This window comes from Caloenas nicobarica, chromosome 18, assembly GCF_036013445.1.
Source record: "Caloenas nicobarica isolate bCalNic1 chromosome 18, bCalNic1.hap1, whole genome shotgun sequence".
Taxonomy (NCBI): Eukaryota; Metazoa; Chordata; class Aves; order Columbiformes; family Columbidae; genus Caloenas; species Caloenas nicobarica.
The window spans coordinates 8,366,214-8,390,868 of record NC_088262.1 but is presented as its reverse complement, the minus strand read 5'-3'; the positions used below and the strand labels follow the sequence as shown (position 1 = coordinate 8,390,868).

The 24,655-nt window shown below is 44.1% G+C and overlaps 2 protein-coding genes across 3 annotated transcripts in view; one reads left to right on the top strand and one right to left on the bottom strand.

The window, feature by feature from the left end:
* Positions 1-170: 170 nt before the first annotated feature.
* HEXD (hexosaminidase D) lies at positions 171-10,737 on the bottom strand. 2 transcript variants are annotated; one of them, XM_065647750.1, is made up of 12 exons: positions 10,473-10,737; positions 10,164-10,273; positions 10,003-10,090; positions 8,422-8,586; positions 7,087-7,270; positions 5,614-5,685; positions 4,632-4,827; positions 3,886-3,968; positions 3,010-3,088; positions 2,831-2,932; positions 2,192-2,281; positions 171-1,392 (listed from the first exon to the last, which is right to left on the bottom strand). In XM_065647750.1, exons 1-12 carry the CDS (start codon positions 10,674-10,676, stop codon positions 1,224-1,226), a joined length of 1,542 nt encoding a protein of 513 aa, XP_065503822.1. In that variant the 5' UTR covers positions 10,677-10,737; the 3' UTR covers positions 171-1,223. The 2 variants fall into 2 exon arrangements, with proteins under 2 accessions (XP_065503822.1, XP_065503823.1); XM_065647751.1 differs by lacking the exon at positions 5,614-5,685.
* Positions 10,738-10,871: 134 nt separating this feature from the next.
* Positions 10,872-24,655, top strand: part of OGFOD3 (2-oxoglutarate and iron dependent oxygenase domain containing 3) — a 39,195-nt gene continuing 25,411 nt past the window's right edge. Inside the window, exons 1-4 of the mRNA XM_065647690.1 lie at positions 10,872-10,963; positions 11,672-11,892; positions 17,393-17,468; positions 18,362-18,404. Coding sequence (XP_065503762.1) covers positions 10,875-10,963; positions 11,672-11,892; positions 17,393-17,468; positions 18,362-18,404 — 429 coding nt within the window. The 5' untranslated portion in view covers positions 10,872-10,874. The remainder of the gene's footprint in view (positions 10,964-11,671; positions 11,893-17,392; positions 17,469-18,361; positions 18,405-24,655) is intronic.

Here is a 24,655-nt window from a genome sequence, read left to right as displayed (position 1 = left end):
TCAGCTTTCGATTTCATATAAACTGATAAAACCAGCTTGCCACTGCTGAATATATTCACATTTTCCCCTCTTCAAACCAACAGGCCACATGCAAGAAAATAAAAAGTTTCCACAAACATTTTGAGTACCAAAGGCTTTATTAAAGTAAAATAAAGATTTTTAGTTGAAGGTACGTAGCTTTTGTAATTGTTATACATAGCAATTGATTTTTTTTTAAAGAAATCTGCATGTAGACCCAACTCCTGTAGCCCCCATTAAATAAGTTAAAGATTTTTTTTTTCTACACTACTTGTACTTTCTGTATCTAGAGCTATACTCATTTTAGAATAGACTGTTCCAAGAAAATTTCAATACCTGTGCTTCCAAAATAAGACTTTCAAGAAAGCAATAAATGAAGCAAACAAGTAAAGAATATTTTGAATAGTCATGGTAGTGTACTTAACTACCAGACTTCTATTTTCTCTTGTGAAAATTACCTTAATCCTCCAGTTAAGTCCACAAAATATATTGCTATATGTTACTAAAAGCTAAAATAAAGCAGCATTTTCCCCTTATATTCTGCAAAAAGCTGGATGTTAATTCCCTGATCTGAAACTCCTCAAGGCTGGATTTAGGATGGATGGGTTTATGTAGTTCAAAGACTGAAAAAAAAGTCCAAACCAAAATTGAACAAAACTTCTCTATGCTGTGGAAGGACTTGTCCTGATGGAACAGGACACATCTCTGAATGTACCTAAAAGAGTAAAGAGTCACAGTACAGAACATAAAGACCTTGAGCATGTTTAAAGTATCTTAAAATCTGACTTTTTAAATGGAAATTGCAAAGGGAGGACATGCTGGCTACTGACTACAGTAGACCTTGTGGAACTCTTCCAGGTCACTGTAACATAAGAAAGTCTATTACTACAAATACTGTATAAGTAGGGTTTTTCTCCTGCCTTTTAATACAGCTGAGTTCTGACTCACACCTGCATTCTGTTACACAAGGGGAGCAAATCTGACATACAAGGCAGGTGATTTAAGGCTCAAGGATGTGTTAAGACAGGAAAATTAAAAGAGAGTTGAAGCCTATTATACAAAGAAATTCCTTTATGCCTTCAGGTCACTTTTGTTTGACCACAGCTCTTGCTTCAGCTCTCAAGACGACAAACTCTCACGATATGACCAGTTGCAGATTTCTACTAGCCCTGTTTCCCCACAGAATAAGATTAATTGAAATGTCCCTAATTTTGTGCTTTTATTGCTTCATCTAAATCATCCACCACTTGCTGCAGCTTCTGTAGGCTGGGGTGGACGTTCTCCTCCATCCATTCCTCTACAGTGCACTGGTGGAAAGCTTGCTCCATGGCTGCTCGGAGGTCCTGCACCACAGCGTTCCACTTGGAGAGCAGGCTGAGCAGAAATCAGAAGGAAGAAACAATCACATTTGCAGGTGAGCTCTGCCTCGAGGGAGGGCTGGGCTACCAGGCCTTTGAAAGGGAGAACAGGCCTTAAAATGACTTTACAGGAAAAGCAGCAGCTATTATAAGGGCTCAAAGGACTTGATTTTGCACAGATGGCAGAAGGTTGATGCTGTTTGTGTTTAAGTACCATTAATCTTGGGACTTCTCTTATGCCATGACTTCTAAAGTACCAAAATGTGAGCTCAACAAAACACTAAATACATTTTAAGTGTAACAGAAACCCACTGTAAGGCTTGTTGGGAACATAATTCTGGTTTTTATCAGCAAGGGTGAATGCAGTTGGATGTTCACCTTAGCAAAAAATGTATAAATTAGCCATTTAGCATGAATGAGCATCATCTTTAGGACAAGTTCTGAGAGTACATCCAGTGACAGGGAACAGGGCTGGGTTTTATTCCAAGCCCTGCCTGGAACATGGCCCATGGTGGATCCTGCACCGAGGCCAACAGCTGTGGGAAGGTCTGTACAGGAGTATCTGCACATTCAAGGGAGAGCTCTTCAGAGACCAATTTTGTACTTGCATGCAAAGAATCTGTTCAACAGAAAGCAAAGATAAACATGTTCTTCTGTTTAAAAACACATTATGAATGCTTCTTGTTTGATTTCCGCTGATGCTTCCGAAATAATTTTTACAAAGAGGCAAGGGCTCAAAACTAAGTGTTGCAGACTTGAATGCCCCAAATATGACAGACTTTACTTCCTCTATAATAGAAAATAAGTGCTGTTACCTTGCTGCATCTGGCTGGAAGTGATGTATTATTATAGGATGAATAATCTTCCTTTTTCTGTGGTAGGGGCTGAACCAGCCTGTGACGTATCTGAAAAAGAGCGTTAGTGTGAGCAGTTTGTGAAACAGCAGTGACGTGTGTTTGTAGGCTGACAGGGAGGTGACAGGGCTTTAGCCAAACTTCTGCACACATAGAGACTTAAGGAGTAAGTAAATTTAAGTGTACAAATCTTCGGAACTATCTTGTAAAAGATTGGTCCTCGCAGATGAGAATAACTGATCACCTATTGCAATTTAAGTTTCACTTCAAGCTCCTTTTATTTTTTGGTAATAGTACCATTAAAAAAACCAAAACACACACACACAAAAAACCCCCAAAACAACAAAAAAAACCCAACTTTAAATAACAATAAGTTTTAATCCAGGAAATAATTTGATTATTGCAATAAGGCAGCACATAGTGTTTAGGAATTTTCCTGAAATACTTAAAATTTGCACCTAAAGCTGAGGGGTCAATATATGATGCCTGAAAGGTAGAGCTTGGTGTTTCAATCAGTCTGCTGGAGCTGTGCCCCATTTTGAGCTGATCCAGCCCGCACACTCCTGCAGACAGCCAGAGGATCACCACAAACCTCATTACCTGTTCCTTTCAAGAAGTTCATCCACTGATGACTTGAGGTAGAAACTCACTTGCGTCACGAGCGTGAGGATGTTGCTCCCAGGAAAGGTCCCCAGAGCGGTGCTGTGCAAAGAGGATCCGTTAGTTTCTGAACTCACCACGCGCTGAGAAGCATCAGAATTCCACAGCTGGAATTTTACCTCATGAAAGTTTCGGTTTCCAGGTTGGACATTCCCAGGAGCTTTTCCACATTTTCTTTAATCTTTTCAGAATAGCCACCTGGCAGAAGACAGTGGAAATAAGTAAAAACGAGCCTAAATAACCAAAATGTTCTTAAAGAGGGTTTTCCTGGAGTACCCTGCATTGGCTTAGTAGTTCTCTTTGGATTAAGAAATTTTTGAAAGGTAAAATGGAAATAGAACAAGGAAAAAAAACTTGAGGGTGGGAGGAGTACATTGTCTTTCACATAATTGTCTTGTGGTAGGTAAAGCACTTGTAGCTATGAACCTTCCCCTCAGGGTGCTGAATGTTTTCAGTGCCTTAGTTAAAAATAGGTAGGTTGTGGTTTTTCATTTTAAAGATAAGAAATGCAGAAAGACAAAAATAAAAATTCTGTTGGCAACCGCCTGTGAAGAAAACAGAAACTACAGGATGTATTTTACCAGACAGCGTACTACCTAGATCCATTTTAAGAAATTCAGTAGTCAAGACAATTTTTACATGTAAACAAGATCTAAATCTCATTGATATATCAGTAGTGTTTCAAATCAGTTTCAAAAGCAATGCAGCTTCTTAATTTTTTTTTTAGTATAAGCATGAAGAAGTTTGTCACCATTTACAGGTTAAAATATAATAAATGATTAGTATACTATGGCTATTTTTAAATACTGAGGCCAAGAGGCTTCTCTGCTCCTGTATTGCAAACATGCAAGTGTATAATTTATTGTTCATAATTCAGACCTCGATTAGGTAGTCAAACCACCTCAAAATATAATAAGCCTGTGCCAACCTTGGGGCAAGGTCACCTCCCTCTTGTGCTAGGGATTAGCTGAGAGAGAATCAAGTTGTGGTTGTACCGTTCTCTAGTGCCTGCAGACACACAGCCAGTGACGGAATGGCCACAGGGAGCAGCTCACACAAAACAGAGAAGTGATCGTACCTAAATAAGAAAACATTCACTAATTAGACATTTTACTGTTAGAACATAGTAAACAAGTGGGCTGTGTTAATATTTCAATCACTAAAATTCAAAGAAGTTTAAAAACATCAGTTTGTCTCAGAGAAGGCACCATCTACCTCTGAAACGCTAAGTATTCCTATTTTACTAATACGAACAGATATGAACCAAATTACTTTCTCAAGCCAAATTAGATCCAGGAATTGGAATTCAGCTCTCTCATATTCCCTTAGACCTCCGGACTGTTGCATAAAACCTTTTTGCTCCTTCATTACATTAACAAAGTCTTCTCTCTTATGCAGCTTCGTCCACATTAGACATTAAGCTATACACCATACATTAACTGTGCTGTCTATAAGCAGTCCAATGTGGCACTAAGTATATTCCAGCATTCAAATCCAATCTGCTATGGTTGGTGTCTGCCAAAACAATCGCTCCTCCTGATTAACGCCATGGCAGATGACTGGAACTCTGAAATCCGCCCTTCACGGTCAGCGGGTGAGGCCCAGCAGTAACCAACAGGCAGGACTGCAGGTTGCAAAGTTCCCTTCTAAATCCCCAGCCTCCCTGTACCTCCTGGGGAGTTTTTGGGTGGCAATTTGCTTCCATGGGATCCTTGGAACCATTTCAAAAGACCGTCCTTACCTTTGCCAGCCGGTCAGGGCGATACCTTCGAGGACATCGGCGGGGCTATCGCTTGCCACTTTCAGCCACTGAAGATGGTTTTTTAAGTGGTGCCCGATGAGCGTCAGAGACTGATTCACTCCCGTAGCTCCTTTAAAGGCACTGGCAAACCACACCTTGGAGAAGCCGCATCTACGATACTTCTCTATGAGTTGCACTGAAATAAGACACAAAAGAACACTTAGGGGACAAGTCTTTCTCCATTTTCAGCCTTGACTGTAATGCTCCAATTAACAGCAACACAGGTCCAGTTACAAGAGGCTGCTGAGCCTTGTCCCATCGAGTTCTGAGCACCAGCAAGGACGGGAGATTTGACACGCTCCCCGAGCAATCTGTTTCGCTGTTTGACTGCCCTTCTATCTTCATGTGCCCAGGCACCATAACCCATTCCCTTGAATTGCTAAATTGCTTCAATGCGCAGAACCGTGGGTATGTAACCAGTACGGGCAACACCTGACAACTGATTCTTCTTTCAACAAACAAATATTCGTGTGCACATCAGATGCCTGATTGGAGCCTTTAGGAGTTTTTCCTTTGAATTCTATACACGTATGAAGCCTTGAAGCTTCTTTTGTAGAGATGTTCGATACAGAGCTATCTGCTCCCGCTGGTTTTAATGCAAGCAGTGCATTTAATGCATTTGTGAGAAACCTCTCAATCTCCCCTCAGTGATTCCATAGCCCTGTTGAAAAGAATTAAGCAGCAAAAAATGCAAGTCCTTCATAGGAGAAGCCAAAGCAGAGAAAGAAAATAAATAATAGCAACTATTATGTGAAATCAAACAAGGGCTATGTTTATGCTACTAAAGCAATTTAACAAAAATATAATTTTTTGGTGTCCAACTAAGGTATGTTTTAATCATACTATTTTGGTTTGGCTACTTTGCTTAACAGGTAACAGAGCTCTTTGCTTTTCCTAAGCAGCTCAGGAGAGAAGTACAAACCTTTGCCCTCCACGTCCAGGTCTGCTGCATAGTCCCAGATCATGGGCTGCACAAGCTGTGGGACCCCAGACTCTGAAAGGAACAGAGTTCTAAGTAGTGGAAAAGAGCCAGTTAAAAATGACAACTAAGTACGTATGATTGGTGCAGTAACACAGTAACAGACTAGAACTGACCCTGGCTTGTCACTAGAATTCTTCACGTACAGTTGAAGTGCCCACATGTCCTGTCAGCCCAGCCAGGGGTTTGAACATGGGGGTTCACATGCCAGGGGCCACCCAGTCCTTGGACACCCTGAAACCACTAATATGGAGCAGCAGCGACAATTCATCGGAGATCCCATTCATCCCAAGCTCATCTCATCCTTAGTCCCTGGAATCTACCCGTATACCTGCTGGGCTCAACTGGCAGCCCTGCCAACTGTACATACAAGATTTCAGCTAAATTCAAAGGAAAGATTCACCTTTTGAGCTAGAGATTGTCTCAGCTGCCTTTGCACAGGGCTGAGCTTCTCAAGACACTTTGAAAGCACAAACGAAGATATAGGTTTAGCTTCAAATCCCTTTATAATCAACTCTCTGACTAGTTTTAAACATGAAAAAACAAATCTCGGAGAAACTGCAGTAAATTGTACAGAAATTTAGTATTTTAACTGCATCTCATTTTAATTTGTTTAGCTTGTTATTGCCTGTGGCAGTACAGTGCACTTAGCTAGATGCTGTGCTGCTCTTGTGGAAACTGCACGGGTCCTATCTGCATTTTTTTTGGTTGTTTTCCCACTATTAAAGCCATAAGTAGGTCAGTCACTGCTGGAGGAGTTGCACGGCTATTCATGGTATTGTCTAGATCTATTTAAAGCAGACACGTAAGGTGGCTCTGAAAATGCTGGAATTCCATCTATTTAGGATTAGTCAAATTTTAGCAGTAATTTCACATTTTTCAAGAACCAAGACTCACGATGTCCAGGTCACTGAGCTATCCCACAATTCAGTTATCAGAGCTCCTCGTGATGTGTACTGTGATCACCTACACTGTCAGAGATGCTCACAGGGTCACAGCTTCTCTGTGCGAGTCTGCACCGCTGGAACCAGAAACCGCACAGAGCAACGACCGACATTAGAACGTGGCAAAAGGCACAGAAATTTGGGCTGAGACCACAAACGCTAATAGGTCTTTTTTAATGTATAAAGAAAGTAGAACTGATGGCAAGCACTGCACGATGACTATTTTGTTTGTCACTGTATGACCAGCTGGAAAAGTAAAGTGCACATGTTGAGACTTGCCCACAGTCATACAGTAAGTCTGTGATGTAGCCAAGGACTAAATGTCTCCACTCTCCAGTCTAATGGATCATATCTCAAATATTCTCAGATTTCTTCTTTGTATTATTTTTCATCTGCCAACAGCTGTGTTTTAACTGGTTGGGTAAACTCTGTATGCTACAAAATACGACTGAGCCCACCACTGGTCACACACCTGCCAGCGTTTCCTCGCTCATCCCTCTGAGCATGTCGTCCCACACGATGGGCGTCACGGCGGGGTACGACGAGGCCACACAACTTGCTACAGCTTTTATGTGGGATAAGCACAGCTTCTCCGGAGTGTTGCCTTGTTGCTGCAGCCACTGCTTTGATTCCTCTCCTTCGCCGAGGTAGTACACCTGAAACGTCAAACAAATAATCCTGACTTGGTTTATAGGGATGGGGGGAGCGAATTTGGCACAGTGTCACAAAATCTTACAATATTGAAATCCTATTGCAAAGACATGACACACCGAGTGGACATATTTAAAAGCACTTCTCAGTGCTGAGGACACTGCAAGTGTTTCTATCAGTCTGTAGAAGACTGAGACTCTGACTAAACGGATCACGTAAGGGAATTTTCCTAGAGGAACTAAAATATCTAAAGAATGATTAAAGTATGTGGTACTTGTCTTTGGAAAGTTTGTCCTTGGAAGTAGCTCTCACTAGTCTTCCTCAGTTTGAATCTGTCAACCCATAAGGTCCTAAATCATATAAAATGAGGTTTCTCTCTTGGGGAAGATCATTTGTATGTGAATCTAGAAGTGACTTGGGGGTGCGTCCAAGAGGGGCCCCAGCACAACTGGTCCTATGCAGAGAGTGGATTTGTGTCTGTTAAGCTGGAGATGCATTTAAACTGTGTTGTTTTAGAGCAGGTTTTATGTAAAACATGTTTATTCTACATAAGCATTATTTTGCTTTATAAGAGCTTGCAGGTCCCTATCTAACCTGGCCACTTCTTCACAAACAACAGGATTCAAAATGCTAAACTACTATCTGTACAGTTAAAGTGATCACAATGAATTTCAGGGATCTGCGTGCCACAGAGCTGGCTTTAAGAAACTCTGAGACAGGAGAAAACTCAAGGTTCTCCTCCTCAAGGAGACAAACTACCAAGAGAAAATAAAAAGCACTATAAAACGGCTTGCTTTGAATAAGTTGGCCAGAACAATGAGCCAATATCTTGCACCAAAACTCACATGAATCTTAATTAACATCTCCAATTGATATCTCACTTTAAATGCTCATTTGACCTAAAACCAAATGCTGAGTTAGTGTTAATAAACTGCTTTCCAGACTTCCGATATTACAGTCACGTCAACAGAAATAACATCCTGTGCTACTGGAATAATTTATTGCCAAAACAACTTTCCTGCACTGGCTTGAATTGGTGTTTTCTGTCCCCAAAATCCTACCCAAAGGTGGCCTGGGCGCCACTGAAATGCAGAAGCCTCAGCCCTTACCTTCATTCCTCACAAAAAAAAAATTCCTGGCTCAAGGGAAGTCTCACCTCATCACATCCGATGTGAAACCACTTTACGTCTTCGTGCAGCGCCATGACCTGGTCGATCATGGCTTTGACCAGTGCCCGCGACTCCTCCTTGTGCGGGTTGAGGGCGTTGGGAAACACCTTCACCTCCCGGAGATGGGCGAAGTCTTTGTGCTTCAGCACAAACTGCAAGAGAAAGGAGAGCTCAGGGAACAAGAACGAAAGGAAGGGGACAGCAGCGTCCTGCTGTGTCACCAGGGCTCCGCTAACAGTTGTCCTACTAAAACCTGAGTTTTAGCATTTATTAGAGGCAAGGAATATGATCTCCTTTGACACTTGAGCAATTTTGCCAGCACTAACTAAAGAGATTTTAATTAGATTTTTAGGGATTACTTCAAGCTATAAGAAAACATAGTTCCTTGATTAAATTTTGCATAATTAAACTAAATTTGCAAATCCTTGTAACCTACAGCTCTTCACTTGTAGGCTAAAAAGATGGATGAATTGTACAAATAAGAAGCTGATTTGGCCATAGAAATACTCTTACAAAGAGTTTTAAGTGTCCAGGAGCTTGGAAGTACTAAATCAAAAGCAAACCTAATCCTAAATTAATTTTGTTGTGTGCACAAAGGCATTATAATGCTTAGGTCAGGGATGTCAAACGCATTTTCACTGGGGCCACATCAGCCTGGCAGTTGCCTTCAAAGAGCCAAATGCCACTTCAGGACTATTTATACAGTCCTAAAATTACATTTATACAGTCCCTGGTGAAAATGAGTTTGACACCTCTGGCTTACGGGAATAAGCTCCTCAATTCTGAAGGGCTAGTCAAGAGCAATTAAGTGGCAAAAGGACTCAACTTGCTCCAGGGGAGGTTTAGATTGGATGTTACGAAAAAATTCTTCCCAGAAAGGGCTGTCGGGCATTGGAACAGGCTGCCCAGGGCAGTGGTGGAGTCGCCATCCCTGGAGGGGTTTAAAAGGCATGTAGACGAGGTTCTTAGGGACACGGGTTAGTGCTAGAGTTAGGTTATGGTTGGACTCGATGATCCTGAGGGTCTCTTCCAACTGAAATGATTCTATGATTCTATGACTACTAATATAACAAAAAGGAGATGGAATTCAGGACAGGAATTGTTAACAGCACAAAGCAGAATTAACTTACTCCTTGCATAGACACAACACTTCAATCAAAGCTATTTTTGATGACATCTTGAAAGGTACAAACAAGCGTGAGACCTCAAGCCGTCATCAGCACTGAACAGGAGATAATCGCATCAAGAACTCTTGAGGTCTTTGAAAGTTTTCCACTGGCTCATGGACAAATCTGGTATCGGGATCAGACGGGAGAGGCTGGTGGGGCCTCAGCATTAGAGTCAGAGTCACATAAGCACAGTTGCGCGTTTTGGCTGCGGGTGACGCAGGACGGGACGAGTTCTGGCCGGGCTGGTCCCGCAGGAGGGACCGCGGGGCCCCACGGGGCGAGCGAAACGGGGATCAGCGCGGCGGCAACGCGGCGCCCGGAGCCGGGAAACGGCAGCACCGGCAGCTACGACAGAGATTTCCCAACAAAAGCACCGCGCTCGCCCGACCCCGCGCTCACCTCCATGTGCCCGAAGGTCTGGACCAGCGGCACCAGCTCCAGCCCCAGCGCCCGGGCCTGGCCCAGCACCGCCCGCAGCTCCGCGGGGCTGCGGGGGGAGAACGGGCGTCAGGGCCCGGGACGGCACCGGGACGGCCCCCCGGCCCCTCCCCGGCCGGTACCTGTAGGCGTGCGGGGCCCGCAGCGGCTCCAGCGGCCCCGCGTAGGGAAACGTGTCCTCGTACTCCAGCAGCAGCCCCGAGCCGCCCAGGGCGCGGAGCAGCGGCAGCACCTGCGGGGCGCGAAGGGACGGTGAGCGGGCCGGGAAGGGACGGTGAGCGGGGCGCGAAGGGACGGTGAGCGGGCCGGGAAGGGACGGTGAGCGGGGCGCGAAGGGACGGTGAGCGGGGCGGGGAGCGATCGCCGCCTCAGCCCCGCCGGCCCCCCAGCCCCGCCGGCCCCCCAAACCCCCAGCCCCGCCGGCCCCTCACCTCCGCCAGGTACGCGGCGCGGGGCGGGGCGCCCTTCATGTCCAGGTGCACCAGCCGCGGCCGCGGCCCGCCCGCCTGCCCGCCCGCCGCCATGCCGCCGCTCCGGCCTCGATTGCTCTCGCCTGCGCACTCGGGGCTGGCCGCGGCACCGCCGGTCCGCATCGATTGCTTGGGCCTGCCGCCTCCCCCGTGATGCTCCGGCATAAAGCGCTTGACCGCGTCCCTCTGCCCCGGTTTCGGTGTCTCGGCGCTGTCCAGGCACCGGCTCTCTGTTCCGGTGAGGCTACTGGCATGGATTGCTCCTGCCTGTTTGCCTGACGCGCTTCTGCTCGGCGGCCGATTGCTCTCCCCTGGCAGGCTGGCGAGGCGGGCCGAGCGCATCGCTCTGTGCCGGTGGGCGCGATGGCTCCGCAGCGGCGGGCGGGGCCGCGGGGCCCCGAGAGCGGCGGGACGGCGGCGGGGCCGGAGCGCGGGGGCCGCCGCCACTGCAGGTACCCGAGCGGGCCGGCCCGGGGGCTGCGGCCACCGCCGGCACCTCCCGCGGGCAGCGGCGGCGCCCGGGCCCGGCGGGCTGAGGGGAGCGGCCTGGAACCTCCGGGCGGGGAAGGGACACGGAGAAATAAACTGAGCAGCGGAGTCGGTTCTGCTGTTAAACGTGGTCTTTATTTTATCAGCGCTGGGGAACACTGGGGGTCATCCTCCATAAGCGCTCCAAACACTGGATGCTCTTGCGTTGCTTATAGTCACATAATTATTACATACGCGTTACAATTTTTGAAAGTTTTGACGTGCATTACATCTGTACTAAGAAATAATTGATGATGTCAGTTATAATTGTTTAGTTTCTTACTTACAATGCATCTATTAATTATTAGTTAATTATAAACTAGGCACTCTGCCTCTAAGCAATGTGCTACTGAATCTTCTGTCTCGCTCTTGTCAGGCAGAAGGATCTAAAACTTGAAAAATATCCCCTCGTTTTGCAGGTGGTCAGAAAGCATTTACCACGTCAACCGGTTCATGATGGATGCGTCTTTTATAACTGAATCACAGTGTACGTTAATTTAGTGGCTTCTCTTCAGAAGAGGGATAAAATCTGTGTGTGTTTATGCATGTGGGTGCGCAAAACGGGGGGTCAGCCGGGGTACGGGCTCCTCAGCGCTGGTGCTCGCGTGTGACTGCGACTGTTCCCTCCGCAGTGCCAAGAAGAGCAGAGCCCGGCAGGACTGGCCGCGGAGGTGGCTCAAGGCCGCGTTCCTCGTCTCCTCGGCCGCTGCCGCCGGCGGTTTCCTGAGCTGGAGCTGCCTGCGGAACGAGGACGGCGTGACGGAGGTGCTGGCCCGTCGCGGTGACAGCCTGCGGGACACGTTCATCGAGGTCCCCTGCTCTGAGGACTACGACAGCCACAAGAGGTTTGAAGGTATTTGGGGAGGGATGTCTGAAGTGGGATGAAGCAGTTTTCAGAGGACCGTAACAGCCGACTGCTCTAAGTCTGTTTGACTAAACATGCACTATGCAACTCCTGTTTTTCTGCAAACACCTGGTCACTGTGTGTATTGTTTAAATCTCCAAACATTCGTGCCCCTTGGGCCAGCGCAGAAGTTGTTGCACCTGAGAGGTTTTTCTGTGTTCCTACATAATTCTCTTCTGAAACTGCTTTGGTTAGGCTGTGTGAAATAAACCTTTTGCTACATCTGTTTCTAGTGTCTTTTCGTACCCTGATGCCTGTAATAGGATTGTGGGTGAGTTAGTTACTGGTAAATACCATTCAGAGTAAGGAATGGAACTGATTTAGGATATTGTCTGTGCTGCTGGCATGTGGTAATGGCACAAATGCCATTTTCTGATATGCCGCTTTTGAGATGTGTGTGCGCTGGCAGCTTTTAATGCTGCCTGCAAAGCTCTTCTCCTCTGTCTTTGTCTTCCAGCTGAGCCTATTTTCTGTCAAATTGGTATTTGTTTCCCCTGGCACTTATTTATTTGGAGTGTTGATGTTGGATCTTCTTGAGAAATGGAAGCTTTTCACCTTCTCTGATGAAGAGCAGTGAGAGTCAAACTTGCAGTTTGCATAGAGTAGCTATGCTGGTATTCTCTTTCAGATTTGCAAAGTGTGTCTTGATGAATATTTTGAGCTGGTACTGCCGCCAGAGAGCAGCTCTGCTCTTGCTTTTTGTCAGCCTACCTGCATGTCTAGCTGTATTGCATCTAAGAATTTTTTTTTTTTAGATTAGTTTTCAGCTAAATCAGTTGTCTTATCAGCTTCATTATGTGTCTGGCAAAAGACTTGCTGACACAAAGCTGGAGGCAGTATGGGGGCTGGAGGAAGCTGCTTGGAGCTGAGGAAGAACAAAGATGACCAAAAGGCTGGAGAACCTGCCTTATGATGAAGACTGAAGGAGTTGGGTCTTTGTTCCCTGGAGGAGGGAAGGCTTGGGGGGACCACGTCACAGTATTCCAATATTAAAGGGCAGCTACTAAGTAGATAGAGGCCCTTCTTCACAAGGAGCCACATGGAGAAGGTGAGGGGCAATGGGTACAAGTTGCACTGGGCAAGGTTTCATCTTGGTGTAAGAAAGAAGTTTTTTACAGAGAAAACAGTCAATCACTGGAACAGCCTCCCCAGTGATGTAGCAGAGCCTCTGTGACTGGAGGATTTCAAGATGTGGTTGGACAGGGTGTTGGACGATCTCATCCAGACTCTCTTTCCCATGAAAGGCTGGACCAGGTGATCTTTTGAGGCACCTTCCAACCTGGGCTGTTGTATGACATCTAAATTTCTTCCAGTGACAGTTCTGGTAGAAAATGTTTGTCAAACTGCAGCCTGGATGTCGCGCCCCAAAGATGTGGAGATGACTTCCCCTGTCCTCTTCAGGTGGCTGGTCCTGGTGCTGTTGGTTGAAAGGCTTCTAACAGAAACCAGAAGTTTGTGTAGTCTGTGGTCAGATGGTTTTTCCTCAGTGCTGCTATTGTAGCATCTTGATAGGGTTTTGGAGGGTTCATCCCAAATGTTATTGAGGCAAAGAAAGCTGCTGTCAGGAAGCTACCAGCAAGGAGGCTTCCTCAGTGTGGGGATTTTCTGTCTGGGCACATGAAGACACACATTCGGTTTTAACTTTTCATAGTTACTATAAGCAAAAACTCTGAGTTTATGTTCCAGCTTTCTAATTAGATGTTTGCTTGCTGCTGCTTAACTTATGTGATTGATTTTGGTTTTTAGCAGGTGTTTTTCCATGTGTCGCCTGTACTATGCGTTCAGAAAGAGGTCAGTGGCATTAGAAATGTGTGAGCATCTGTTTTGTTAAGTGGTTAATTGCAGCCGTGCTGGGATAATAAATTTTGCTCTTGTTTTTCAACTCCCGTCTCCTGCTCAGTGCCGCAAGAGGGTAGTGGAGGGCTGCTGAGCCTTGCTGTCCTGGCAAAGCCGGCTCCTTGCTCAGCCTGGCTGTTACTGGTCGCTTAGGGAGGCAGTAAATGTGGATCATGGTTCCCTGCCAAACTGGATTCAGCGCCGGAACTTGAGTTGCTTTGTTGGAAATAGCTTCCTATCACTCAGTAGCATTTCATTCTGTCTTTAGTCTGGCTTGATATCCACAGCTGCTGGCTCTGTGTCAGAAGGAGGCACATTCCTATCAGCACTTGGTGTCTGATGCTCAGCTGTGGAGTTTCCACAGCTAAGATGAGCTTTTTATTTATGCACCTGTGCCTGCGTCAAACTGAACTAGCGCCACTGAGCTTCTAGTTTGCTTCAAGTGATACGGTGGCTGGTGTCACAGAGCAGTGGTTTTATTTCAGCAGCACTGCCTGCCAATAAACATGCTTCATCCAGAAATCAAATGCATTATTTTTCAGAGGCCAAGCACTTAACTTATTGCATTTGCAGAAGATGTGGTGTTCTGTGAGCGTTCAAACCCTGCGGCCAGATCTTGGCTATTTCTGCTGTCTCGAGACATGGTGAACTACTTAAAACTTCTGTGTAGTCTCTTCTATGTGTTGACACGTTATGTCACTGTACAAAGCATCCGTGATCACTGCCCAGGAGACAACTTCAAGATGCTTTTCCAAAGACTGGGTCAGTGGATGTGGAAAGCAGAGAAGCCTGTGAGCAGTGGGGGAAAAGGTCCAGCAGCCACACTGCTGGTGTGGTTATGGGGATGGCATCTGATAAATCTTTGCCTTGTCCTGCTTTGGGTTGGATCACATTAGGGGAGCATCATGATGGGGCTTTTATCTCTTGAGAATCATCCCAGTCTTGGCAGTACATGGTTCTTGGCCAAGTACCACTCTACGTAGAAGACAAAGCTGCAGTTTAGGCACTTGGACCCCCGTGTTACATCCAGGGACCACAGGGAGTAGTCGTGTTTTGGTATGTTCCTCTTTTACCTTGATCGAAAAAATACAACTCTTGAATCCAAAGCCTTATCTAGTAAGTGAATGGGTTTGTGTCTAGTAGGCAAAAATTTGTGGAAGCTACTTGGTAACACTAAATTTCTCCTGTGTGCAGGTTCTCCAAGTGTGCTTTTAACACTTCAGTGCTCCCATGTGCTGTGGTCTCTTAGACAAAGATGACATGTTTTTTAATGCTAAAATTGTTTTCAAACAGACAGACTCTACCGTTTTTTCTTTAGCTTTCATCCGGCGTTTGTGCCTTACTGTTGGTAACTGACTGACTTTACACTGGACTGTCTTTTTCTTGTTTTTCTTCCCAGTTTGGAAAAGCTTCTGCTGTTGCCTTCAGAACATGTCCTGATTCCAGTGCTGTCTCTGCCACTTGTCTGTCAGAGACCCTAGACATGGAACAGTTGTCCTAGGTAACCCTGTAGTTTTGCAAAATCTGGTCCCAGCCTTTCCAAAAGGATGATATCTGTGCTCTAGTTTGCAGCTAGAAATAGAGAGCACAAATCTCTTGTGAAATCAGAAATCTTGGTTAATGTCCTTTTTGCAGAGTGTCGTACAAAGAAAACTATTTAGACAGGTTTGTCCTGGAGTATTGAAATTCTCCTTTGAATTTACTCTTCCTCACCTCTTCTGTCCTTGAACATCAGCTTTCCCTCATCTATAAGACAATTTTCTTTGTCTTTCAAGCATTAAAGAGACCTTTTCAATGGCAGAAGGAAAGTCATTCCCCTTGTCTCTGTTAGCTAGGGAGAGCTTCCTTGTTTTACTGTGTTCTGCTTTCTCTCAGACTCATTTTTCTATCAGCCTGTTACCTCAGCCTTTTTTAATCTTGTTTTGTAATGGCAGTATAAAAAAGTGTACTGCCAACATCCAGACTTATGCTTCATAAAGTTCTTGGCATCTTTATACCCAACAGAATGTTCGGTACAGTGTGGAGTATATGTTATGTGATTTGTGATTGATTATTCTGAAAATCTTTGAGTGGATCTTATGGTTATTAACTAAATGTCTGGTAAGTTGTGGTTTTTTTTTTTCCCCTCAGTTTTGGGAACTCAAATTGGTTGCTCTTTGGCTGGGTTTTGGTTTTTTTTTTTTTTCCACATGTGTCTGAGTTTAAAATTGGGTGCTGGAAGCTGTTACTGCCTCAGCCATCTGTCTGACTCTTTGGGTGAGTGTTTGCGAGCCTGAAGGCAGAGATGTCTCATCCCTGTCACTTGGCTTCTGAGCCGCTCTTCAGTCTGGCGTTCAGAAGTAACTGATGTTAATCTGCCGCTGCTGAATGTACGATGGGACCTTTACGGCACAGCAACATAAAATGTATATGTCTTTGTTAGGGCAGACAAGAAAACTTGCGGTGTTTGCCGGTTACTACTTGTTGCTTTGCAGAACTGTATGGTGATATTCTCCAAAGGAACGTGGCATTTCCAGTGCTTGCATTTTTATTGCAAGATCTGTGCTGTTTAACTTGCAAATTGTTGGTTCCTGGAACTCGGATTGAAAAATGCAAGAATTTCCCCAAAAACTGCACCTAGCCTTTCTAGTTACAGAGGAGATATTCACAATGTGCCTGAAACATGGCACAGAAGCTCCATCTCTCTCCACTCCCTCCCCTCCCAAATTTGTGATTAAGAAGAACTTGCTACCTACAGACCCCATGTGGGTTATCGTTGGTTTGAATTCTGTACTTTTGGGGCTGGTGCTGTATTGCAAAGTGGTGTTCTTTAATATGCAAAGCACCTTTGGGTTTCTGCCAGAATTTTAAACTTTTTTTTGGTGCTTTTTATTATATCAAGGCACTACAGTCTCTGCTGAATGGTGTGTTTTGATTCTGCTCGTTTCTTTAGCCCACAGGGTCGAAAGGAGATAAGTGAGCTGGGGAGCAGTGGTTCTCGCTCCGTGTCGCAGTGCTGGGTTCTGTACTGGCACTGATAAATCGATGCTCAAGAATGTAATCTCTAGCATTATTTGGGACTGCTAGTTTCCTAGATCATCTTCAAATAACTTACTGTACACCTCCAGGAGGCTAAATCTTGAGCCAACTTCAGTGAATTGTTGCTGGGTAGTCAGAAAACGCAATGAATTATCTGGGTTGTAATCCAGTTGGTTTCCTGATTTGGATCTGTGTTGGAACAGTCGGCTTGCTGTGAGTGCCTTTGACTTCCATTTAAATGTGTCAAACAAGGGGCTTCTCCCAAGCAAGGAAAGAATGTCTAGAACTCAGGGGAATTGCACCAAGCAGCTGTCGCGGGATAAGTGATGTGGCTTAGATGAGTCCTGGGGACTCGAATCTGTGCAGGAGCAGCGGTGACATTGGCTGGTTTGTCTTCTCTCTGCCTGCGCCCAAACACATCAAAATGGAGACGGAACGTCATTGTAGTTTGAGTGATCTGAAATAATCTGAGATTGCCGTTTATCCCTTCTGAATGGTGTGAATATGAAAGGGGAGTAGAAAAACATTATAGATCTGGTTTGAACCTTTTTGGAAAGGTGTCCTTTTCTTATTTTTCTTCCTCTTTGTGTTCCAGGGTGCACTCCTAGAAAGTGTGGAAGAGGTGTGACCGATGCAGTGATCACAAGGGAAGAAGCTGAAAGGATCCGTAGGTAATTTTTCTTTTAGCTCTTTTAACTTTGGGCACTTAATTTAATGACACTGTGCTAGTGTTTAAGGTGCAGCACAAAGCTCATTAGCTGAAGGAGGGTGGGTTAAACTGGTTAAAACCTTTTTTTTCCAAGCCATTTAGCATTTTTGCTGTAGTGGAGGCAGTTCATTCTCATAGTCTGCCTAGCTCTGTGGGGCATGAGAGTTGTAGAGGAAAATAAAACAAGGAAAATGAATTAAATCCCGTTCCATTTGGCCTCTAAAAAATGAAGAAAACAACAGAAACCTCTTTTCAGCTGAGTCCGTTTCTGGGTAATTGAGCTGGTGCTGACCCTCTAGTCCTCTATGAACACGAAGTGCTGAGTTTTAATCAAATAATAGGGGACATTGTCAAATGGTGCAGTTAGAAAAGTTATCAGCCTCTTTGAGTGTGATTTGCACTTGATAATCATGCAAGTGGAGAGTATCGCTGATGCTCCAGGTGGAAGTGCTTTGCTCCCTTCTCAGGCCGGCCACTGATTTCAAATTCAGCCGGGCTGCTGATCTTCATGCAGCATTTCTGCATTGCACAGTTTTATTTGTACTGCCCCGAAGAATCAAGATCTGTGTGGTTTTTATGTTTAATCTTGCTTGGCCAGAATGTATTTGAAAGATGAGGGGTTTTAGGGGTCTTTTGGGGGTTTATGGAAGGAGGCTACAAATTCAGAAATGTTCTGTAATGTAGATACTTTTTCATGACAGGCTGCAAGATTTGTTTCAAATAAATGGCAGCTTCTCTTAATGAGGTTTTCTGATGCATCAAAGAATACTGAAGAGTTACATGTTGTAAATAATGACATTTAAGGATCAAGTATCAGACTTCAGTTCTCATCTGAGATTATTGTTTTGCCTGCAGAATAGCAGAGAGGGGACTGTCCTTGGGAGGATCTGATGGAGGGGTGAGCAGTGTCCTGTTACTTTTTACATTCTTTTACTGCCAAGGCAAGATTATAAATGCATTTTGGAGGCTTCTGGAGAGGAGGTGGAGAATTTTTCCTTTCATTCAAACTTGGAAGAAAATTTGTTTGGACAGTTATTTTATCTCCCATTAATACTTCTGCTAGCAGTGTAATTTGTGACTTCTGCAATACAGTTGACACTTTATTATTCAGTTTATAGTTACTTCTAGCGCCTCTCTTGAACTGATTTTTGTCTTCTCCATCTGGAAACAGTTACTATAGCAGAACTGCACAAGTTTGACTTCTGAAACTAAGTCACAGTGGTTTACAGCATTACAAAGATTTGGTTTGTGTAGTGATGAAAAATACCATGTAATGTCTTAAGTAGACCTTTGAATAATGTTCTTTAAAAATGGAAACAAAACCACTTTGCTTTAACAAGTGTGTTTATTTCAATTTCTTCCTCCCCATCTTTGTTCTCAGGATGTTTTCGTGTATTCTGGAGTACTTGCAAAGACAACCAGTTCTTTAGGCCTCTGCTGAATTAGGGCATATATTAGCAGAAAAGGAGAAAGGTTTCAATGAAAAAATAAGACTTCGTTGTCCTTGTGATTGCTGAGGAAGACCTGCAAAAAAGCATAACCTGAAAAACTTAAACAGTGCTGCCTATTTGTAACAATATATTTAAAAGATTTAACTTTCTCTGATCTGTTCTATCAGGATCCCTTGGATTTTTTCAGGTCTGTGGCTGCATAATTTGCCACTTTGCCCAGATTACTCTGCCTGTTGGGACCTATGATTGTCATTCGTGCTGCCAAGTGGGGTTTGTATCCTGTTTTTTCAGGACCTACATCTGATTTGTCATTAGGCTTCCACAAAGGGATTAGAAGGGCAGTATATAACAGGCAGCTGCATCAATTTGGACCACAGAAAGCTGATGTGCAGCTGGGGTTCAGGGAACGGAGGAAACTGAGGCAGAGAGAGCTTGGAAGTGACATGAGGGGAGGTGAACTTGCTGCCCGATGCCCAGGGCAGGGCGGGGGTCACTGGGACAACAAACCAGAGTGTCAGACAAATATAAATTCAGCATCTGCATCATTTTGGAAGTATCACTGCGAGTGGTTTTTTTGAAGGGGTGGGGAAAGAAGATTCTATTGTGGCAGTAAAATAAGTCTGTTAAGAAATCCAATGTCCACTGAGAGGTCTGGGCTCTGATCCGATCCGTCTCACATTTCTCATAATCTGTAAATGTGAGAAAGTTATTGCGTTGCTGTTACTCCTTAGGGAAAGGTCCAAGAAGAAAGTTGTGTAGTATTGCATTGAGGCCTTATCCAAAATAGTGGACAAACACTGAAGGATGCTAAAACCAAGAGCTGGCCAGTGTTTCTGGGAGATCATGTTTAGGAAAAGCCTTTAATTGCAGTCTCTTTAATGCCTCTTTTTCTCCTGTTCTGCCGTTTTCCTCTTTCTTTTTCGATGTGCATGCTTGTGGAGTGAATCTCTTCCCAGTAGTGCTAGCTTGACTCCCAGCAATCATTAAATACTGATGGGATGTGTGGTGATGTAGAGATGAAACTGTCTGTCTTCATTTGAGCCTTTTTATTGGCTTTTCGAATCTCTTACCTCCATAGCATACAAAATGTTTCAAGTCTTATTCCATCTAGCTACTTTGCCCGTATGCCTCCCAAGCTTCAAGCCTGGTGGATTAGATTTGCCTTGTTGCTTTAAATTTCTTGGGCTTCAGAGTGTTTGGATAATTCTGTCCAATTATGTCTGTTGATCCAAGACTATTTTTTTTCCTTAAAAAAATTCTTAATTCCTTGTTTCTGTTTCATTCTGTTTAATTCTTGCTTTAGCCACTTTGATCTCTCCACTATTCCAAATAAAACATATTCAGATTTCTGCTGGGGTGCAGACTGCATTTTCATTGTCTCTGATTTCCTCTTAACCCCTTTTTAAGCAACTTCTTTTTTTTTTGTATGTCATACTCCTTATTTTCAGTTCACAGAAGTGGATTTGTGTGTGTGTCTGGATATAATTTAAAGACCTAAACTTGCAGTTTGTGACTGTCAATTCTCTCCTCTGTTCGTTTGCTGCCCTTTCTGCTTCCTTGGAGGGCTGAAGCATAGCATAAAAACTTGCTTCCTTTCCATCCTTTTTTGTTGAGAAAGTCCTGGCAAACACCTGAATTATTGAAATCTCTCAGGAGTCATGCCCCAGTTGTTATGCCGAGCTTGCTTTCTTATCTTCCTTTGTAATTTTTCCTAGATTTATTTTTATTTATGCACATGCACAGAATGAGGCTGGAAGAGGCCACTATAATCTTCTAGTTTAACTTTGAACAGCATCCAAAGAAGAGCATCTTTGCCACCAGTGTGCTGCTTTCCCTTGTACATCTCCGGCTCCGCAGCTGTAAACCAGCTTTGTACTCTGTTCCTTCCCTCGTTCACAGAGTGTGAGCTGCATTAGTTCTCTTGATGTTTGCCTCAGCTTGGGCTTTTCCTTTTTTCTCTTTCTTCCATACCTAATAGTTTCTTGCATGCTACCCTTGCATTACCACTTTAGTCATGGCTCATTCATTCACATCTTTGTAGGTGCTGCCGTCATGTCTCCAGTGTAAATGAAACGACCCTTTACTGTTCGATCTATTGACATTTAGAAGCCGCAGAGAAGAAACCCTTTGATGCAGCGGGCCAGCTGCGCTCTGGTTCCAGCGTTGCTGCGAAACTGGCAGGAGCAGCCACCCAGAGCTCCCTTTTGCAGGGGAAAACTAAATTTCTTAATCACTGGGGGGATCAATCAATCTGTGTAGCCGTGATGCCAAACAAGGGTTTCTGATACGGGCCCACGGACCTGTGTATAGAACAGTGGTTCTGCAGACCATGTCCCTCCGTGTTCCGCTTTCAGCCCTCCCAACTAAATTCTGAAGTCTTCAAAACGCTGTCAGCTCTGCATCTTCCAGAAAGAAGATAAAGCCTCTGCATAACGCTTGTCCCATCTCGTACCTCTGCTACAGGCTGCATGGTTTTATTTCTTCATAATTAGCCTCCTGATGGCACTTAGAACATGTACTTGTGAGGGGGGAAAGACCTTCTTGGCAGCGTGTCCTCCATTTGCTTACAGCTGTGTGTTGCTGTGATTATCTGGACTTAACTCTAGTGAAACAAAGAAATAACAGCAAAGTCAATTCTGCTGTTAAGTGGCATTCTTTGTTTTATCAGCACTGGGGATCATCCTCCATAAGTGCTCGAATGACTGGATGCTCTTGTGTTGCTTATATTCACACAATTATTGCATATTCGTTACAATTTTCGGAAATTTTGACATACAATACATCCGTATTAAGAAATAATTGCGGAATAATAAGGTTAGTATGAACTTAGTTATAATTGATTAGTTTCTTACAATACATCTATTAATTACTAGACAAATATAAGCTAAGCACTCTGCTTCTAAGCAATGTGTTACTGAGTCTTCTGTCTCGCTCTTGTCATGCGGAAGGATCTAAAACTTGAAAAATATCCCCTCGTTTTGCAGGTGGTCAGAAAACATTTATCTCAACTGGTTAATGTTGGGTACGTCTTTTATAACTGAATCACAGTATACATTAATTTAGCAGCTTTTCTTCACTACCAGCTGCTCTGCAGACAAGTAGAAGTAAGTGGTTTTTTGCTTTTCTTCTCTTTTGGGTAGTGTGTCTGCTTGCTTTCTTTAGAAGTAATGCTTAAAACTTTTTAAGAGGCAGAGGAAGAAGGTGGAATTGCTGGAGAAGTGAATGTGTATTTTAAAGGCAGGAAATCCCTTTTAGCAAGGGTGGAAGGCGGGGCCTGTTTTGCTTTGCAAGATGGGAAATGGATCCTTTTGGCGTATGCTGAGCATTGGTGGTTATATGCGTGTTCTTTTTGAATCCTTTTGGCAGTGGGAGGGTGGAGAACGTGGGACTAACAATATTGATGATCCAAAAGAACATAGGTGGGTCCCTTTTTTTTTGTTTTTCCCAAAGGAAGTTCAATTTCCTCTCTACACAAGTTCTGTAAACCACAACATTGGGGTCATTCTGTGAAACAGCCTTTCAGCGATAGGTGTGTGCGTTTGCAGTGTTCCTGCCCTCTTTATCTAAACTTTGTGGCGCTTTCAGCCCGGGAGCCCTGCCCTGCCTGGCAGGCTGGGATCCGAGCTGGCCGCGGAGCAGCGATGTTGACACAGGCTTCCACCAGGGTTTTCTTCTTAGCATAGGAAACAATGCTGAAAATGTTTAATGTTCTGAAAGGGCAGAGGCCAAAATAAATGTTTCAGCTTGTTTCCAAGGTAGTTGTTAAACAAATAGCTCTGCGCTCATGTGTAATCAAGTCCCCGTCTGTGTTTGGCATTCAGTTGTTTTCCTCTGTCTGGAACAACCCTGAAGAATATTCTTTCTTTTTCAGACTTCCTTTTCAGTCTTCTTCATGTGGCTTTTCTAGGCTTTATATTGTAGCTATTTTTTCACCTATGAATGCCTACAGTCCTTGGGGGCGGCTTTTATTGATTCGTTTGGTCATTTTGCATCTTCCCAACTATCATCAGCAGGTGCTGGAAGAGTGAGAAGAAATGTGTACGTTTGGAAAGCATGCTGAAAGTATTTGAAAGGCAATTTGTTTTTAAATTAAATCTATCTTTTTGGATGTGTCCTGCTACTTCTCCTTATAATTGATTTTTAGCATGATCACAAGCATTTTTTGAAGCTACACGGGAGCAGTTTTACTTCTAGCTGTAGCTTAGGTTATTGTACAGAACCAGAAACCAATAAATGAAAATACTTTGCTTTTGAGGCTTGAGTAAACCTTATTATGAGAGCTGGTTTTGCATGAGTGTGAGATTATTTGTTTCTGTAAGGCCTCTAAAGCTTTTTGGAGAAGTTCTGTGGGAAGGAGAGGTCTGAAAGAGGTCTGATAGGATGGGAGGAAATGGCCTCAAGTTGCACCAGGGGAGGTTGAGGTTGGATCTTGGGAACAATTTCTTCCCCAAAGGGCTGTGGGGCATTGGAACAGGCTGCCCAGGGCAGTGCTGGAGTCACCATCCCTGGAGGGGCTGGACAGACGGAGATGAGGTTCTCAGGGACATGGGGCAGTGCTCGATGGTTGGGCTCAGTGATCCTGGAGCTCTCTTCCGACCAAAATGATTCTGTGAAAAGCTCATGCTATGTCCGCTTGAATAGCTTGTTACTTTATCTGTTTGTGAAGCTTTGTTCAGGGATAAATAAAATTATTTAGGTAGGTTTACTAAAAGATGGTTGTTCCTATCTTTTCTAAAGGAGACTGTAGTGGAGTTCCCCGCGTTCAACTCTGAAGCTCAGAGTGGCTGAGGCTGCAGCAATTTTCTTTTGCCGAGAGCTTGTCCCGGGTATTGTCCTCTGCCGTGATGGAGAGGAGGAGGGAGGAAGGCGCTTTGGGCTGGGCTGAAGGTGAGGCTGGATTGCCAGCCTGGCACTGCAGCTGCGTCACATCCGCGCACTCAAGATTTGCTGCTGCGTTTGGGTAAAGGTACAAAGTGGCTTCAAACAGCTCTGTTCCAACCATGCCCAGAAATTCTTCTTGCTGGTAAGATGGAAGTTACCATTCTTTCCAGGCAGCTCACCTAGAGGTTTTATTGTTGTTTGGATTTTGCTAGAATAATGTGAATGGTATGTGGCGCATCAAGAAATGCCAGATTGCAAGATGAATGCTCTTGCCTGGATATTGAATATCAAAGACGTCATTATTTTGGTGCTGGTCAGGTTAATTAACTGTTGCTCCTTGATGTTTCTAGTATAAAAAAACATAAGGCTGCTATTAAGCAGACAAATTTTTAAGTATCGTTTAACCGATGCAAAATAAACATGTATTTTGTGGACAGCAAGAGACATACAAAAGCGTACTCTATTCAATTTAGAGAAATAATTTAGAGTCCTGAGAGGTAGCTCTTTATCCTGGCAAATCTAAGTACTAATCTTTTTAGCTTGGTCTGGAGCTGAGCAGAAGTCTTTGGCTTGAATCAGATGAAGAAATGGATTGCATTTTCATATGTAAAAACTTTTCACTCTTTGGTTTTCTTTTACAGTGGTTTAGAAATTGGGAAAAAGAAAGTTTGGCTCTAGTAAGCCTTAGAATTAGAATTGTTCTTTTAAACAAACTTTTATGGCCATATTAAATATGAGAAGCATACAGGAACTCCTGGTGAAGGAAAAGTTTTAATAACAAATGTTGGGCAAGATAAATATTAGTGCTGCTATTTGA

Bases quoted from the DNA above. Each gene is read 5' to 3' on its own strand.
- HEXD (XM_065647750.1), bottom strand. From the start codon at position 10,676: ATGCCGGAGCATCACGGGGGAGGCGGCAGGCCCAAGCAATCGATGCGG. The intron at 8,587-10,002 runs GTGAGCGCGGGG...TTTCTCTTGCAG, and splicing joins AGACCTTCGGGCACATGGAG to TTTGTGCTGAAGCACAAAGA. The intron at 4,828-5,613 runs GTTTGTACTTCT...GTCTTATTTCAG, and splicing joins CCTGGACGTGGAGGGCAAAG to TGCAACTCATAGAGAAGTAT.